The sequence below is a fragment of the Anopheles funestus genome, chromosome X, assembly GCF_943734845.2.
Source record: "Anopheles funestus chromosome X, idAnoFuneDA-416_04, whole genome shotgun sequence".
Taxonomy (NCBI): Eukaryota; Metazoa; Arthropoda; class Insecta; order Diptera; family Culicidae; genus Anopheles; species Anopheles funestus.
Genome location: NC_064597.1, coordinates 908,461 through 925,411, shown reverse-complemented (window position 1 = coordinate 925,411; position 16,951 = coordinate 908,461). Strand labels below are relative to the sequence as shown.

The window sequence follows — 16,951 nt, the reverse complement described above, 5'->3', positions numbered from 1 at the left end:
GCTAACTATTTGTTGTTTGTTTTTTTTTTCCACCAGGTGCTGAAGGTAAACGGAATCTCTGTGGAAGATGCGGACCATTACGATGCGGTCGAGGTGTTGAAAGCGTGCGGTTCCGTGCTGGTACTGTTTATTGCCCGCGAGGTAACGCGCCTAATCGGTCATCCGGTATTTGACGATACGGGCTCGGTAGCACAAATCAGCGTATCGGATCAGGAAACGTTAAAGGCGAGTGGGCCACCATTGTTGGGCGCTCCGCTCGGTGTGCCGACCGTTGTCGGCGATAGTATCGGTGTCCCGCCGTATATGGGCGCGCTGTCACCGAACACGGTCGGACTGCCGAACGGTGGTAGTGGTGGTGTCGGTGTCGGCAGTATGGATATACCGAACGGTAACGAAATAACGCAAAAGATTATCCTGCACACAACGCTGATACGGGACCAGATCGGTCAGGGGTTAGGTTTCAGTATCGCTGGCGGTAAGGGCCATGCACCGTTTAAGGACGGTTCGGAGGGTATCTACATATCGCGCCTGACCGAAAACGGGGTAGCACACAAGGATGGCAAGATAATGGTGGGCGACCGGGTGCTAGCGGTAAGTTGGAGCTCTGTTCGATTGGTGTGGTTCCAGCGTGGTACTAAACATGTGTTTTCTGATCTCACAGATAAATGGCGTGGACATTACGAACGCTCATCACGATTACGCGGTACAGCTGCTAACCGATCATCAGCGGTTCGTGCGTTTGGTGGTACAGCGTGAGGTGAAGGGACCGCTAGAATCGCTACATAGTCCCCGCAGTCCCGTCGTTGGTCCAAATCGCACCGGCGCGTACATGCCCAACCGTCTTGGTAGGTCGCCAACTCCGCTAGGGCACCACAAACCCGTGCAAACAACTTTCTAACACTGTTTCACTCTCTCTCCCAAACAAACAGCATCCACCTACACCGGTTACCGACGTACGGCCGATGACGGTCATGATCCACAAACTGCTCACCCGCACCACCACCTAACCGAGTCCGCCAAAACGCCCGACACCGAACCAAAGGTGGTGGATGAACAGCACACGCAAAAGGTAACTGGCGGGGCTAATGCACTTTCACCTAGCTCCTCATTTGCACCGCACACGCCATCAGCCACACTGCTGCAGGGGCCAATGCAGGTGGAAGCTGCTAAGCAGCAGCAGCAGCAGCAGCCTCCCCTGCCCGCACCGCGTACAGTATTAATGCAAAACGTAAATAACAAACACAGCACCGCTAACAGTAGCACTGATGGCAGCAGTAACGGCGTGATGCACAAACCACAGGACCACCAGCCGTCCGAACTGGCGGCAACCACCAATAATGGTGTGGTAGCGCACGCTTCCACTAGCGACGATTCGCAGGTAAGTGTCCGGTGCCGTTGCTGCGAAGATAGATACGCGCGGTGCCGTGGCGCGTGTACGCGCACCACTTTTGCAGCTGAATGTTTCCGGCCGATGGAAACGGATTTCCCTACTCCCATTAATCCTATCCCCTCCTCCTCCCCCGTCCCGTTCCATCCTCCTCGTTTCAAACAACCATGCCCTCCTCCCTACCCCACCTGCTCCGCGATAATATTCTAACATCGTGTACGTGATCGGAGGAAGGAAATCGGTGCACCCGCGAATGCTGCTCCCGTCGTCCCGTTTGTTATCCGGCCACCACCTTCTCCTTCCTGAACCCCCCTGTAGAAATACGCGTGTACGAGTGCTGCCTTCTAGTTGACTCTTTTCCCTACTTCGACAAACACACACACACGCACACACATACACACACGTGCACACATACACACAATATTCTTTTTTAGGCAGTTTAAAACAATAACAGTAGATGTGCGTTCGTGCTCACTGCGGTGTGACAACACACACACTCTCTCTCTCTCTCGCTCTAGTAGCACACGTGTGTTGGATTGATCGCTGTACGCACGTGGCACACGCAGCACGAGAACATTTTGCTTAATAACCATGCTTCGTACTGTCATTAGGTTTATTTATTCATCATGCACCATGCACCCAACCTTTTGCTAAAATTTCCTTCCATTTTCACGAGTTTGTACATAGCCATTAGGTGCATCTAGACAATACGATCCGAATTTTTATTTTCATGTTATCATTTGTTTTTTTTTAAATTGAATTCTATCGTTTATTCTTCATTGAAGATCGTATTAGAGAATATATAGGATCAAAATCATGCAGTTTAAAAATGTAATATGATGAAAATGAAGTGTTCCAGTCACAATGACAAGTCCGGTAGTTTTAGTGTTTTAATCAAATGCGTATCGTATTGTCTCGGAGCCACCTATAGCGATCCCCTCATTAGTACACCTTCATTCCCCCCTCTTTCCCTCTTCTTCTTCACCCCTTTCTCTTTCGCTCATCTAACTCATCTATTATACACGTTCAGCAGCTGCTAGTGAACCATTCCGTCTCATTCATTCACAACATCCCCCTCCCCCCCCCGCCCCTAAACATCCCCGCCGGGACGGGACAGCTCGATGAGCTTTCACGTGCGCTTTCTTCACCGGCTCTCGTCACTGACATATCGCTAAACTTATCGCTTATACAAGCAAAATCAAAACCACATACAAAACGACCCGCACCGTTAACATACCAGCATGATGTGGTTCCTAATCCAAGGTTTTTTTCTCCCCTTTTTTTTCTTCTTTTGTTTCTCTTTTCCATATTGCCTCCTTCTCGTTGCTGTATGTGTGCCTGCCCGTTTCCCACGCGCCGCGCTCTGTGTGTTCTGTGTGGGTTGTGTGGGTGTGTATGATCCTCTCCGTACAAATCGCAAACAAAAAAATACCCTCCAACACCCACCTGTTACATCATGTATTTGCATCAAACCTGCGCATCAATCTCTGGGCTAATCATAATTTTTATTCCATCTGCGCGCTCGCGTTACATTACATTTTCTACACCCCCCCCCCCCCCCCCCCCCCTTTCCACCCCGTCTATCCTTCTCCCACCCCACCCCCCCTGGTGGCCGCTCCACTATTTCTTGCTCGTGCGTGCGTTTGGTTTTTTTTTTGCTCGACCGGATTGGTTTTCTATTCTTCTTCTTCTTTCGTTTTGTCTCTGTTCTGTGGATGTATATTCTCGATCTACTTTTTTTTTTCTTCATCGGCATACGTGTATGTGTGTGTGTTTTTTTTTTATTTTCGGATGTACATCCTGTATCTTGGTCCTCAAATTCTGTGGATTGAAACGTCGCCGAAACTTCAACTTCACAACATCAACACACACACACACACACACACACCCATTTATTATCGATATCCCGTTTCCTCATCCTCATCTGTTTCCTGTTTCCCTCCATTACAACAACAACACACGCACACGCATCCCATATCGCAGGTTGCAGCGAGGCCCATGACCAGCGCAGATTTTCAGGCCATGATACCGTCACACTTTATCAGCGGCGGGCGGCAGGTAACCGTGGACAAGTCCGACCACGGTCCCTCGGTCACGGTGACGGTGCAGAAGGCCGTGCCGGACATGCCGATGTTGCCGCCGGCACCGACCGAGCTCGGTACCGTCACGGAAACGATTACCAAGTCAACGTTCACTGAGACGGTAATGACCAGGGTCACTGACAATCGCTTATTGGAACCACTAATCAGCGAGGTAAAATACATTCTCCAACCAAGCAAACACACCAACAACGGTAGCAGAATGGCTACAAAATATATGAAGAAAATTTTGAAAAAAAAATATGACACAATCACAACAAAACAAACGAACGTACGGAAAATCTTATGGTTCTATGATCTTTAGCCAAGTCCATACTACTTACGCGCACCACTCAACTGTGTCACTACTCCTACATCCTTTTTTTTGGTATCGAAACTCTGCCAGGAAACATCATCTATTTATTACATTTTGCCCCCTTTTCTAATCTGTATCATTTTCCGTGTAAAATTAAGGTTGGTAAGGTAAAGAATGTCACAACGCAGCATAATTTCTTTAATCCTGACGATCCGCAAGGATAATTTAGTGTACACTAACAGGCGAATGGGTTTCCCTGTTGTAATGTTAAGTTGTTTTAAATGTTAAAAAAAAAACAAAACAAAAATGAAAGCGATTTGTTCTAATTTCGATTTTGGATGGCTTTGATATTTTTTTGGTTCTTGTACGGGACACACCGTCTTCAAGAATTTATTCTCTAACTGACTAAATTGATTTTACCCGTTTTGCCGGAAATACTTACAACCTACATTTTGGTGTGCGTCTGTTATAAATGTGCGAGGGATGTAACTTTTACAGCTCGGTGTTGGAAAGTGTTTTGACATGTTGAGATACTTGCCACACAGTGTGCCTTACACTAACCTAATTGCTTTTGCATTGCTAGCAACAGCGTGCGACATTAATCTATTTGTTTTTCTACTGCTTCATCGGATCAAAAATAATCATACAAATTCGCGCATTCAATTAACTCTTACAAACTCTGGTAATAATACACCTGCCATACGCCATATTTGGTCACTCATGGCTCGAGCGTGTTTGTGTGTGTCCCAAACTGCTTACGTTATAAAAAAATCCCCGTCATCTATTGGACGAGCAAACCAAAATCGCCCAAGAACATCACCATGTTCATCACTAATATAGTGCTCTGGCCATATTTAACAAAACGCGACCATCCTTTGCTGGAGGCTGCACTGCCGTCTTTGATAAAATAATTGGATTTTGAATTACTTTCTTCTTCCGTGGCCTTGTTGTGGCCCTTTTATATTCACCATATCAGCAAACAAACATAACGCTCGCTTTCGTTTAATTTTCCTCTCGACTTACTGAACAATGAAACGAATTGAAACACATGAAGGAACCTTACTAAAAGCGACTATACGCGTTTGTTCTTTTTCTCGTCCTTTTTCTCTCTTTCTCTCTCTCCTTTTCCCGTTTTCAAAATTGCACATTGTACACTTGCACATAAACATATGTATATCGCGCTCTACGCACACACACAAAATACACACCATACAGGAGGTTATCCTGCCGAAAGATCAAGGATCGCTTGGCTTCAGTATTATCGGTGGCACTGATCATTCCTGCACCCCGTTCGGGGCAAACGAGCCGGGCATATTTATATCGCACGTAAGTAATCCGGTCACAGCTGCACTATGCCAATATGCTTTCCAGTTTACAGGATTTTACAGCTTCCTTTTTAAATGTTAACAGCACGTTTCCCATTAAAAATGATATTTTATCATGTTGACATTTAAAATATGCTTGTAAAACCCTGTATGAATGAACCACCCCCGGCAGCTGATAAATTTCGTCTTTTGCTTCGTAGATCGTAGCAGGCGGTATTGCTGCCCTGTCTGGTAAGCTGCGCATGGGCGATCGCATCCTGAAGGTGAACGGAACCGATGTGACGCAGGCCACTCACCAGGAGGCTGTAATGGAGCTGCTTCGACCGTGCGACGACATCAAGCTAACCGTGCAGCACGATCCACTTCCGGCAGGCTTTCAGGTGCGTGTGTGTGTGTGTGTGGTTTACACACGACAGTAAGGCAGCGTATATACACACGTCCAAAAACCACGAAGTCATACAAAATTTGAAAAACAAAAATCGTTCAGTGTAACGTATGCATTTAAAAAATGGACTGGTTTTAGCGATTTGTCCGTACAATTTATATTGCTCTATCTAACGAAAGGATAACGTTTCAATCAGTTGTCTTTTTCTTGTCACTCGACCAGACATCGGCGTCCAGAAAAGATCGAAATCCTAAGATAAAAATCGAAAGCAAAGTAATTGCTTTGTGACGCTACAAAAGACTTAAACGATAGGTTAGGACACGAACCTTGAAAAAATTAACTTTATTAGCCGGATGTGTCGGATACGTCACGGAAAAAAACCGAGCCAACATTTATGTTTTGTTGAGCCCTTTTGCTTATGTTTGTTGAGCCCTTTTTGTTTAGTTTCATCGCCATTCAAAATCAGTCTCTTTCTTTCATGCATACGTGTACGGATCAGATTTGAAGAGTGGTTGCAGCTTTTAATCAAAGTACTTGTGGACGTACTGTTTATACGCGATCTATCTAAAGCAGCATCTTAATTTAAAGGGAACGGGAGTTGTCTCGATTATGCAGCCAACCTCCCTTCCCTCTCTTCGCTCCTATTCAAATCATAAAATCGTTACGTTAATCGCGTCCATGCGGAAGAAAGCCTTCACACGCGCGCTGCCTTTAGTGAAAGGCAAACATTCAGATTGCTTCCGAAAACTCAGCGTTTAGAACATTCACATTCTCTATAGTGCGCTTTCTCTTTGCTCTGTTTCCATTTCTTTGCTCCGCTCTTTCTTTTGTGCTCTGCCGGGTGTCGTTTGCAAAAAAAAAAAATAATCATGCATCATAATCGCAATTTGCTCCTTCTTACCTACCTACTACTACACTACTGCTCACTGCCATTCTTGCATCATACTCAGCATTTTGAAATAGTTGCATTGAACACTGAGGTACGTAAATGAAAGGGGTTCACCAGTTCAGTGTTTACTATTCCCGCTTTCGTTCTATTGTGTCTCCGTAAACGAACCTTTTTATTACCTTCCAGTTTTGTTTTCGCTGTCGTAAGTACCCGTACTAGCAGCGGGTACACTCGATTAGTGTATTATGTTTATTTTTCTTAAGGAAACCCATCTCTCCTTCTCGTTCATTGGCTGTAATTTGGTTATTTCCGGTACTCGAAATAATACGGAAAAAAGCTCTATACTATAGCTGTACGTAGTTGCATGCCCTGTGTAATGGTAGTAGTGAGAATGCTGTCTGTGTTTTATAATTTTCCAAAGGACGATTTGTCCTACTGTACTCCATTCGGTGGAGTTGGTACTATCAACGCGCTTAAACGGGGTTTTTTTCTTACCCTTATGAAACTAATCCTGTTTTGGTTTTGTTTATCAACGTTCATCTCTTCGACCCGCATCAGGAAGTGGACATCATCAAGCAGGATGGTGAACGGCTTGGCATGCATATCAAGGGCGGTCTAAACGGTCAGCGTGGCAACCCGCTGGACAACGCGGACGAGGGTGTCTTCATTTCCAAAATCAATGCCAACGGTGCTGCCAAGCGTGACGGACGGCTACGCGTGGGCATGCGCATCCTGGAGGTGAACGGTCTGTCGCTCCTCGGTGCGACACATCAGGAAGCGGTCGATGCATTGCGTGCGTCCGGCAATAAGCTGCATCTGGTCGTATGCAAGGGTTACGAGAAGTCGGACCTGCTGCATCTGACTGGCAGTGCCGGTGGTATGAGCACCGGGCTTAGCAACAATGGCGATGGTGCGAGAATCGGTAAGTTAGCCGCGGACGAGGTGCCAGGTTTGTAGACTTACATGAGTTTTTATTTTTTTTTATTTTTTTTTAATTGTAGGCTCTCGTGCATCTGAAACGGGTTCGGAGCTTAGCCAAAGTGTGTCCAGTCTCGATCGGGACGATTCGGTAATCATGGCGGAAACGCATCGGAAGCTAAGCGTGGACAAGATCGATGAGGAGACGCTACCCGCAAAACCCACTGCCACCGAACCGATCGAACAGCCCGAACCTACCTCCCAGGCTCTTATCAGTGTCAATCCAACCGATCAGCAGGTGGCGATCGGTTCGAAGGAGAAAAGTACCCCCGAAAAGGTAGCTTTTTTAGATGGAAGCGTGGTAGTGAAACACACACTAACGTAACGGGATCTTCTCCATAGGTACTGGATATCGTACGTGCAGCCGAATCGTTAGCGCTCGGTAGTCAGCTAGTCGAGAATGGACCACCAAAATCACCAACGGAGGTGACGTCCGAACCGCTGCAGAAAACGACCACTATCGTGATGTCCAAGCACACCCTCGATACCCAGACACCTCAGGTATGTAATCGTTACATTCATATCCATCACCTTGACCACCAACGTTCTCCCACCGCTCCCCCCCACATCCCCACAAACCATATACTGCAAACGTCTTATTGTTTCTCCAACCGAACATGGCCACATGCTTCCTTCATTTTGCTTTATCCGGGGGCCTATGTGTATGTGTCTCTGTAATTGACAAAAGCAAAACAAACCACCCACAAAAACTGTAAACTAAAGGGCCAACCGGCCAACAGCAAACACTGGTCCTGTGCTAATCGAACACTATTAATCGGAAGGATAAGGCACATACACATACACCATTGCCGTCCGTCCAACCAACAACCCTTCTTTTGCTGTAAGCGGTAAAGGAAGCTACACAAACAACACATCACATACACACAGAGGAAACTGTTGTTTCACATCCTCCATTTTAAACACTCACACGTACATAAGCATACACCATTATGTTCACACCGTTTTTGTGCATTACAACACTATTTTGTTTTTTATTTTATTTTAATATTTATACGTATATAAATATATTTGTTCGTACTTTAATTTGCTCATTGTTTAAGGTATATATTTTCTGGTTATAAAAAGTGTTCCACCTAATTTATTCTGCTTTATGAAAAATCGAACTCGCGTCATTGTATCGTAAGGTTTTAGTTATGTAAGCGTAAAGTATTTCGCCAAAGGACGCATATCATGGAGGAAGTCAGTAGAAGGTTGAGAATTGTGTGATTTTTTTCGTGTTTGGTGTACTACACCATTTTTATCACAGATTTATCTACTCGATGATTTGTTTACACACATAATTTGTGTTACTACTTGTGGAATAATTGCGATCAGCGTTTATTGATACAATTGAATACTTGTTAGATATTTCTAATAGCAAATTATCCGTAAATTAAACATTGTTTAACTAGAGCGAAAGGTTTTGCGTGCTTATTGGCATGTCCCATATACGGATTACTGCAAAATGCAGTTTTTATTTTCTGAAACTGAACGCTCTCTATTTGATTGGTTTTGATTGTTGTTTTTTGCCCATATTGTTTGTTAGTTTTGTTTTTTGGATACCAACTCCTTTCTTTCCCCCATTCCTAGGACACATTACTAAAACGAATAATGAATTGTCTTCTACCCCGTTTTATGCAATTATTACCAACCAAAGGTAATGGAACGATCTAAATGAATTCTTTCTCTCTTTCTCTCTCTCTTTTCTCTTTTTCCTCTTTGTCTACCTTTTCGGTTGTGTTTTTATTTTTGCAAAATGGCGGGTAAATTTGTTTTCTTGAAAATGGCTCCCTTTTTTTATTTTTGATTCTATTTTCTACCGCTGCTTTGCCGTCCACCTACAGTTACGTACATCGACAAACAATCTTCCATAATATTAGTTTTTTATACAACTAACGAAGACTGAGATATTATAATTTAGCAAAAAACAAAACAAAATATATCCAATTGATAGGAGGAAATTTGGCCGAATCCGAATCCGACCGGGTGGGTGATACAGTGCAGTTCGGGAGGTACAATTTTGCGTTAGACTAATCGACATTGGCCCGACACAGACCACCCACCTCAACAAACTAAGTAAACGCACGTGCCGTTCCGATGCGTGTGCGGTAAAGCCAAACTAGAATTAGCGCGTGTACGAAAGCTTACAACGCACTGCGCACCCTACTAATGTTTGTGTGTGTGTCAGATGTGCAATTGTTATGCGCGCCATCTTGTCGATAGTTGTGGATCTTTACACCGGATCCGGATATCCATGAATGTTTCGCGTAACGGCACCCGTAATGCGGGAATTCGTTTTTTGATAATTAAACTGCGTGTGGGAATGGTGGTAGCGAATACATGTGTTTTTGAAGTGTCATTAACAAATTGTAACTGTCTCAAGAATACTGACTATGTAACAGCTCTCTCTCTCACACACACTCACTATTACATATTAAATGTATAAACCTGCCATCCGCGGTATATCTCCCCCACAGCACAAAGCGTAGTAAAAACAAACAAAAAACAAATGGGGAAACGCGTTTGTATTTATACCTTTTGATGTTTCCATATTATATACGAAGAAGGAGATATAGGAGTAGCGCGAAAAGTATGAAAAGATAGTGAGCGATAGAGAGAGAGAGAGAGAAAGGGAAAGAAACAAAAAATTAGCTAGTCTTTTTGTACCGTTTTTGTGACCGAAACAGAACCAATGTTTTGCTGGCTATGAAACAACTAAAAACTAAACTAAACTAAAACTGTTAAAGCAACGTACAAAACAAAAAAACTGAGCAGACAAATCACCTGAAAATCAGCCCCCCCCGTGCGCATGTGCATATGATGTACTAGGGTCTGTTGTAGACCATTTCAATTTACATTTACGATTATATCGGTAGATTTATTTTGACCGCTAGCGCATGTCAGTTGGCGAAGGTAACCCCGTACACAACCGCAAACTGGGATGGTACACGGTGGATGAACGGTTTCCTAAGCGTACCGAAAACGTATGATTCCCCCCCGGTTCACGATTCCCTGTACCATGCCAGTGATGCGTTGTATGCGGCCACCCGCTAGAGGACGAACGCTTTCCGGTTCGCGTGTGCATAGCACCTTCCCCCGATACACTTGTTACGAAATAGAAACAAAAAATCTCTTGTTGCTGTTACGTTGCTGTTTTGCTTCTGCATCTGTTTCGGCTTAGAAACGTGTTCACCGATATACGAGAACAGGACACGGTAAATCGACCACACCAAACTCAACTGTGTTAGTAGTGAAAATGCTTCAGAATGGTTCTTGGGTTAGAAGAATAGTGCCGCACGTGCAGATTAACAAGACAGGTTCAGATTTAGTGTAAAACGTTTACAAATGCTATCCCCGCTAGTTGTGATGGGGGGATTGAAGGAACCACCTGGTACCGTTCCAGCGTTACTGGAGCAAAAAAAAGCGGGCGGTTTTGTTTTTTTGGGCCAAACTTATGTTAGTTTGCACGTAAGAGGCCGTCACCGTAGGTGAAGCTATTCATATACACCAGAGACACTCACCGGATTTTGGGATTTAAACGTAGCTAAATCGATTGTATGAAGAAACAACCCCTATAGCTATAAACAACCTTCTACGGCAGTATATACAACCATCTAGCCCGGGCGGGGAGGGGGCATGGGAGGGAGTGGAGGGAGGAAAAGGGATGCTGGGCGTAGGTTTTGGAAAATATTACCAAAAATATTCAATGCCTTCTACCCTTTCCCTCCCACCATTCCTCGCGTTCAATACACCTTCCCCCCCCCTCCCCTAAACACCCCACCCCTCTCCTCTTTGAATGTCTCCATCCAAATGCTGCCACCTCTCTGAAAAGATTTAGACCGTCAATATTAAAAAAGAAGGATAAACATCGTGTGTGTGTGTATGTGTGTGCGTGAGTGTGTAAGCAAACTACTAAGCAAAGATGTGTTTCCTACCGTTGTAGACCTTTTAGGCAATAAGGATGCGTAACCGGAATTGTTCATGTCGCAAACAATTGAAGCGGAGTGTTTAGAAAACTAGACAGACAGGACAGTGAAACAGAGTTTGTTCTAGCCGTCGTGCAGGCAATGGGTTTCATGCATATTTAAATGTTGCTCGGGCGGCATGTTATGCGCAGCTCTGATTAGTGTGTAAGGCGATGGACGGCTTGATCGTTTGAAAGTTTGGACGGGGTTTTTGTTTTGGTGCAGAAAGTCGCTGAACGAACTCTGTTGCGAGATTCGAATGGTTGGTGACAAACACTATCCTGAAAAAGGGAACCTCCAAACACATAAGCAATGCGTGAAGGCATCAAAAACCAAACCATGCGTCCAAACGGTTGAAGCGCATCATTTTTTGAGTCTCCGTACCGTGCGCGGTACTGCTGCAAAAACGGTCAACAGATGCATGCAATACCTTCAATGTTTCATACTTCGTGTACTGTATGTATTCATGACTTTGCTCGCAAACGCTATAGTTACTAACAAGCCAAAAACCTCCTCCCGGTCAGTTGGCACTTTGGCTGTGCGGCGTGGCATTCCTCGGTGTGAAGGAGCTTTCCCGCATGTAAGTGCCGCTTCTTCCTAATCTTAACCTCGCATCACTGTACTACGAGGGAAAGGTATTCGCATTCGTTTCAACACGGGCGAAAACGATAACCCACCTCTCAAAAGCAAAACTGAGTCACATAACCCTACACATAGAGGTTGTGGAGACTCTTTTTTGCACTCTTCTATCCCAAGTCTGCCCAAGTCTGTGCGCATTTCTACCAGCTTCACTCGTCCTATGAGTACGTCTACGTTTAGGGATTGTTGATGGAAGATTTGTTACCTTATAGTGATAGTCAGTGGAGTAAGGATTGTGATTCTTTAATTCTGTACGTGTATTTCTGCCTTCGATTAGTTCGTCTATGTCATCAGATGTGCACTGTCGGAAGGTATTATCTAGGGAGAATCGGGAGGAGCTATCAAGATCCTAGAAACAAATATTGCATACTTTCATGCGGTGCGCTTTTTAAGGACAGTATAATATGGATGGGTTTTACTAAGTTGAGTATTCCTGTCACTAATCCTCCATTTTTTTATTATATTGTATGTTTAGTATATGAAGTTAACGATTCATATGCACTGATTTAGATGACTTTATATTTGAAACTGCTCTCTATATCAATCAGTTACACGTAGTGTTAAAACTTTTGCTTCATTATAGCAAAATGTTAGCAAAATTGTTATTTACTACATCAAACATTCGTCGCCCATTAGACGTCTGTACCGATGTACTAGAGCATGGTATAAAATCAAACTGTTTGTTGATGTTTTCTTTTCGTTTGATTCGGATGCACCTCTAAAATTAAAAAAAAAAATCACTGTCGAATAAATAGATAAGCTTCTCGGGTGGATAACTGTGTCTCGCACTGTGCACCGTGTCAGACAGCAGTACAGTACTGGTATCGTTAGTAGACACCGCACAGTGAGACAAGGAGACAAGTGAACCGTGTTAAAATAATCTTTTGCCTTTCACTTTATTGTTGAACACTCGTAAATGGCATCGGTGGAAAATATACATATTACATCTATATACATAAATAAAAGAAGATGAAAAAAAACACAGAATATGAACACAGGGTTCGTGTTCTGTTTGGCGTTGAACATCATCGTTTCGTCACTGGGCAATTGTTGGAATTCTTTCCAACAAAAGTCTCGAATCGCAACTCCTAGATTCCAGCATACGGAAATGGAGAGAGAGAGAAAGATAGAGAGAGAGAGAGAGAGAGAGAGAGAGAGAGAGAGAGAGGGAGAGAGAGAGAGAGAGTAGCTCACAATGTTTAAAATCAAATATGCCAAAAAAAAACAAAACAAAGAACAAAAGAACCACACACATGCACATGCATATATACTGTCCGTGCGATATATAGTGCAGGAGTTTGCCGTGTGTATGCCGTGTGCGATACGCGACTTAGGAGACTCGCTGAAAAACATATGAGCGAAAGAGAATCTTTAGAATAACTGTTGAATTAAAATGATAACAAAAAAAAAACAACCTTGTGTAGCCCAACCAACCATCAGCGAAACAAATGGAAACAAATCAAATACATATTTGACGAACCAGATGCTGTTGAATTTTGTCATTTGATTCTCTGTTTGCGTAATCATTTTTTTTTCTTTTTTTGCAGAAAAGAAATTAAGAAAATAAAATTCTTTGTTTTATTCTTTTTCTATCCTTTACATCCTTTTTGATGTTTTTTTCCTATTGTACCATGAATATTCTCGGTTTTGAAAGAGTATTTTTTAGCGCACAAAAACGAAATATCAACCTTAAGGAAAATTTCAAAAACCATGAGAGAGAAAGACAGAAAAATGGAAGCTTAACTTCACCAAATGGAGGTAGTGAAGCTTCCGCTGAATGGGACTGATTGGTAATTATATACCGTTTCACATATTCTTGCTCGTTTTTTTTTCTTTATAAAATGCACATAATTTATCCGTATTTTTTGTTATTTACGCAAAGGGCCACCGTAGCATTTATTTATTTATTGATTCAATTAAATTACTGTCGTCGTGGTTCGCTGTTTGGGAATGTCGTTTTTTTGGGGGGATTGAGATGAATATTACATTTTTTCTTTTGACAAATTATTGAAGTGTAAAATAATGCTTACCGTGTTTTGTGTGTGTTTTTATATTTCGTACTACGTTAGTTAGATAAATTGAAACCCACTGCTCATCATAATACATTTCATGTCTTTATTAGATATGGTATGGTATGGTTTACTTTGCTAGTATATGTGTGTGTGTTATGGTCTATTTAGCTGTAATTGTAACAAATGAAATCGTTGTGACGGGTAGGCGTAAACGTTGTAAGCTGTAATTAAAGGTATATTCGTTTATTTTGTGTTCCCGGTAAAGTTCAACCCATTTATGTGATAAGGCATGATTTTGTCATATATCGTCTGCATAATCATTTAGTCAACAACTAACATAAAAAAGCGCAACGTAAACAATAACTTTCGATCGTATGAAGAAGTACCCTTGAAAGTATCGAATCGAGCAGTTTTCGACCAGTAGTTTAAAATGATATTTATGATTTCTTCAAATGACTTCAATTGCTGAATGGTATTCTTCATATGATCTAAATGTACCCTAATCCCCACGTCCTCACACCTACTGCCCCTCCTCTTTCCGCATATTTGTACATCAAATTATGGGTTCTATGTTTTCCACTTGCTGGCAGCAAAATCCTTTCCAAAGCAAAACTAGTGTGCTTTTTATTTACCCCGTAATCACACACGCTTCCGGTTCTCGGTGTATCATCCCATCATCACGACCTGTGCAATCCGATCCTCTTTCTCCATTCCCGAATCCCTGTACATCCCGATTCTCATATTCTCTCTCTTTCTCTTTGCATATGCGCTCGTTCCGTCTCGATCCATCTCGTAAACAAACTCCCCCAACAAAAAACTAAACCCAACCACCAAAATGAAAAAAAAAAAAATAAAACCCAAAATCCCTGCGTACGCGCGCTATGTAAACTGTTGTAGATCGAACGCCGCTACGGAAGCGTCCGGTTGTTGTCGCATGCGAACGAACCTCCCATCTCCTCAATTAACTCCTCCACCACTGTAGTGAACCCTGCTGTCGATACTAACTACAGCCATCCAAAGGGTGTACAGAAGGTTGTACGACCTCATCGACCACCGCCACCACCACCACCACTTGCAACAGGTGCGGCAGGTGGCTTCACCGGCACCGAACCATCAGCCGTACAACAGGCTGACGCTAGTGCGGAACAATCGCCAGCCACTAAACCACCTCCACCACCGTCAAAACCCGAACCGAAAGAGCCCGCCGTAACGCACCGAAAGTCGGTTAGCTTTGATCTGCACGAAGATACGCACGGGTTTGATACGGCGCTTCATCATGCACGGGCCGCATTCGCGGGTCCTTCACCGACACCTGACCTGAAGGGTATATTGCGCGCGAGCAGTCCTTCGTCTTCCTCCACAAATCGTAGCAACAGCTCGACACCGGAAGCGATTCAGCTGCAGCAGCACAGTGTGCCGGCAGCACCGAAGGTAATGGTGGCGAACATTGATTCTGATCCTGACATGGACTCCGACACCGATTCCGACACCGATACCGATACGGACAGTTCGGGTGATGGTCGTACGCATGAGTTGGAAGAGCCGGCGGTAAACGACCGTACAGGTGCACCTGACCAGGCTCACATTCGTAGGGCGGAAGTCGTGCGTAATCAGGCGGCCCGTAAACTGCACGAAGAGTTCGGCCAGGGTGATCTGGTAGAGTACGAGCACGATTCGACGACGAACACGATCCGGGAGGTGGTGGTGAGCGCTGTGACCGGGCCAACGCGACACACCGAGCGTGTGGAGGTGTTGCCGGCCAGGTACGAAACCCTACCGATCAAGCGGACGGCACAGTTCGTGCACGAAAACACACCGAACAATCTGCTCGTCCCGGATGAGGTACATCGGCAGGTACTGCTGGAGGAGAACGAAGTACGCAACAAGTTGCTGGAACAGTACGCACACGAACAGCAGCATCAGCAGCATCATCATCACCATCATCATCACCAGCAACAGCATCAACATCTGCAACAGCAGCAGATATACACAATGCATCATCATCATACCGGTGAACTAGTTGGACGTGTGCCTTCCCCATATATGTACGATTCTGGTTCCGCATCCGTGTCGCCGTTACCGGCAACGTCACAGTACATCCCGGGCAGCGTATACGATCACCATCACCATCTTACCAAGCTGACAGGTGCACCGCCACCACCATCACCACCGTCCAACATTGGATATCATCTGCCGCAAATCTACCCACCGGTACAGATTCTGCCCGTACACTACACCAAACTACCAACACCGCAGCACACGATCTACACGTACGCGTCCGGCTCGGTACCGGTTAGCCATGCGCCAATCGTATCCCTTGCAGCAGGCAGTCAACCATCCCTACCCTACACTACCGCACCGTACCATCTGCCGTACAGTGGCATCCCGACACGGGTAGGAACAACCACCGGAACATACGTTTCCTCCGTGCATCACCCGTCCACCACCAGTGCAGCCGCCACCGCCACCCACGTACTGATGCCGGTGAGTGATTCGATACGGCTTCTAAGTGCACCCCGGTCGGCAGCTCCAGAGCACTCACCGCACACACCGTCTTAACCCATGCCAGGAGAAAGTCTCTCTCTCGCACCCTCGCGTGTGTGTGATGAGACACGGATTGAACAAAGACAGGACGAAGCAGAAAACAATATAACACACTTACACCACGCACAAGCACACGCACATACAAATTTTGCATGCCGTTTGGCGTGTGAAAATGGGACAAAAGGCAACAGGCAACAGGTCGTGGTGCTAACCTCGCGATATAATGACACCGATAAAGCGGAAGTGGAAGCGATATGACAAAATGCAAAAGGCAACTAATCATTCCCATCACACACACACGCAAAAAAAAACCCTAAACAGTTCAGGTTCTCATATGCCATTCATTTCCGTACATTTGTAACAACACGCCACGTGGTGCGTGTTGTAATGTGCGCTGCGTATTGCCTACCTTTCAGGCGGTATGAACAAGGAC

The 16,951-nt window shown here is 44.5% G+C and overlaps 1 protein-coding gene across 18 annotated transcripts in view; it reads left to right on the top strand.

Annotated features, from left to right (window-relative positions):
• The window catches only part of LOC125765410 (protein lap4), a 48,419-nt gene that overhangs the window by 22,648 nt on the left and 8,820 nt on the right, over nt 1-16,951 (top strand). For 12 of the 18 annotated variants that reach the window (XM_049430549.1, XM_049430497.1, XM_049430558.1 and 9 more), the window contains 10 exons: nt 37-591; nt 662-845; nt 930-1,378; nt 3,371-3,640; nt 4,997-5,107; nt 5,307-5,486; nt 6,939-7,302; nt 7,382-7,635; nt 7,701-7,859; nt 14,872-16,458. In XM_049430549.1, coding sequence (XP_049286506.1) covers nt 37-591; nt 662-845; nt 930-1,378; nt 3,371-3,640; nt 4,997-5,107; nt 5,307-5,486; nt 6,939-7,302; nt 7,382-7,635; nt 7,701-7,859; nt 14,872-16,458 — 4,113 coding nt within the window. The remainder of the gene's footprint in view (nt 1-36; nt 592-661; nt 846-929; nt 1,379-3,370; nt 3,641-4,996; nt 5,108-5,306; nt 5,487-6,938; nt 7,303-7,381; nt 7,636-7,700; nt 7,860-14,871; nt 16,459-16,951) is intronic. The other 6 variants (XM_049430615.1, XM_049430587.1, XM_049430624.1 and 3 more) reach the window with 6 other exon arrangements.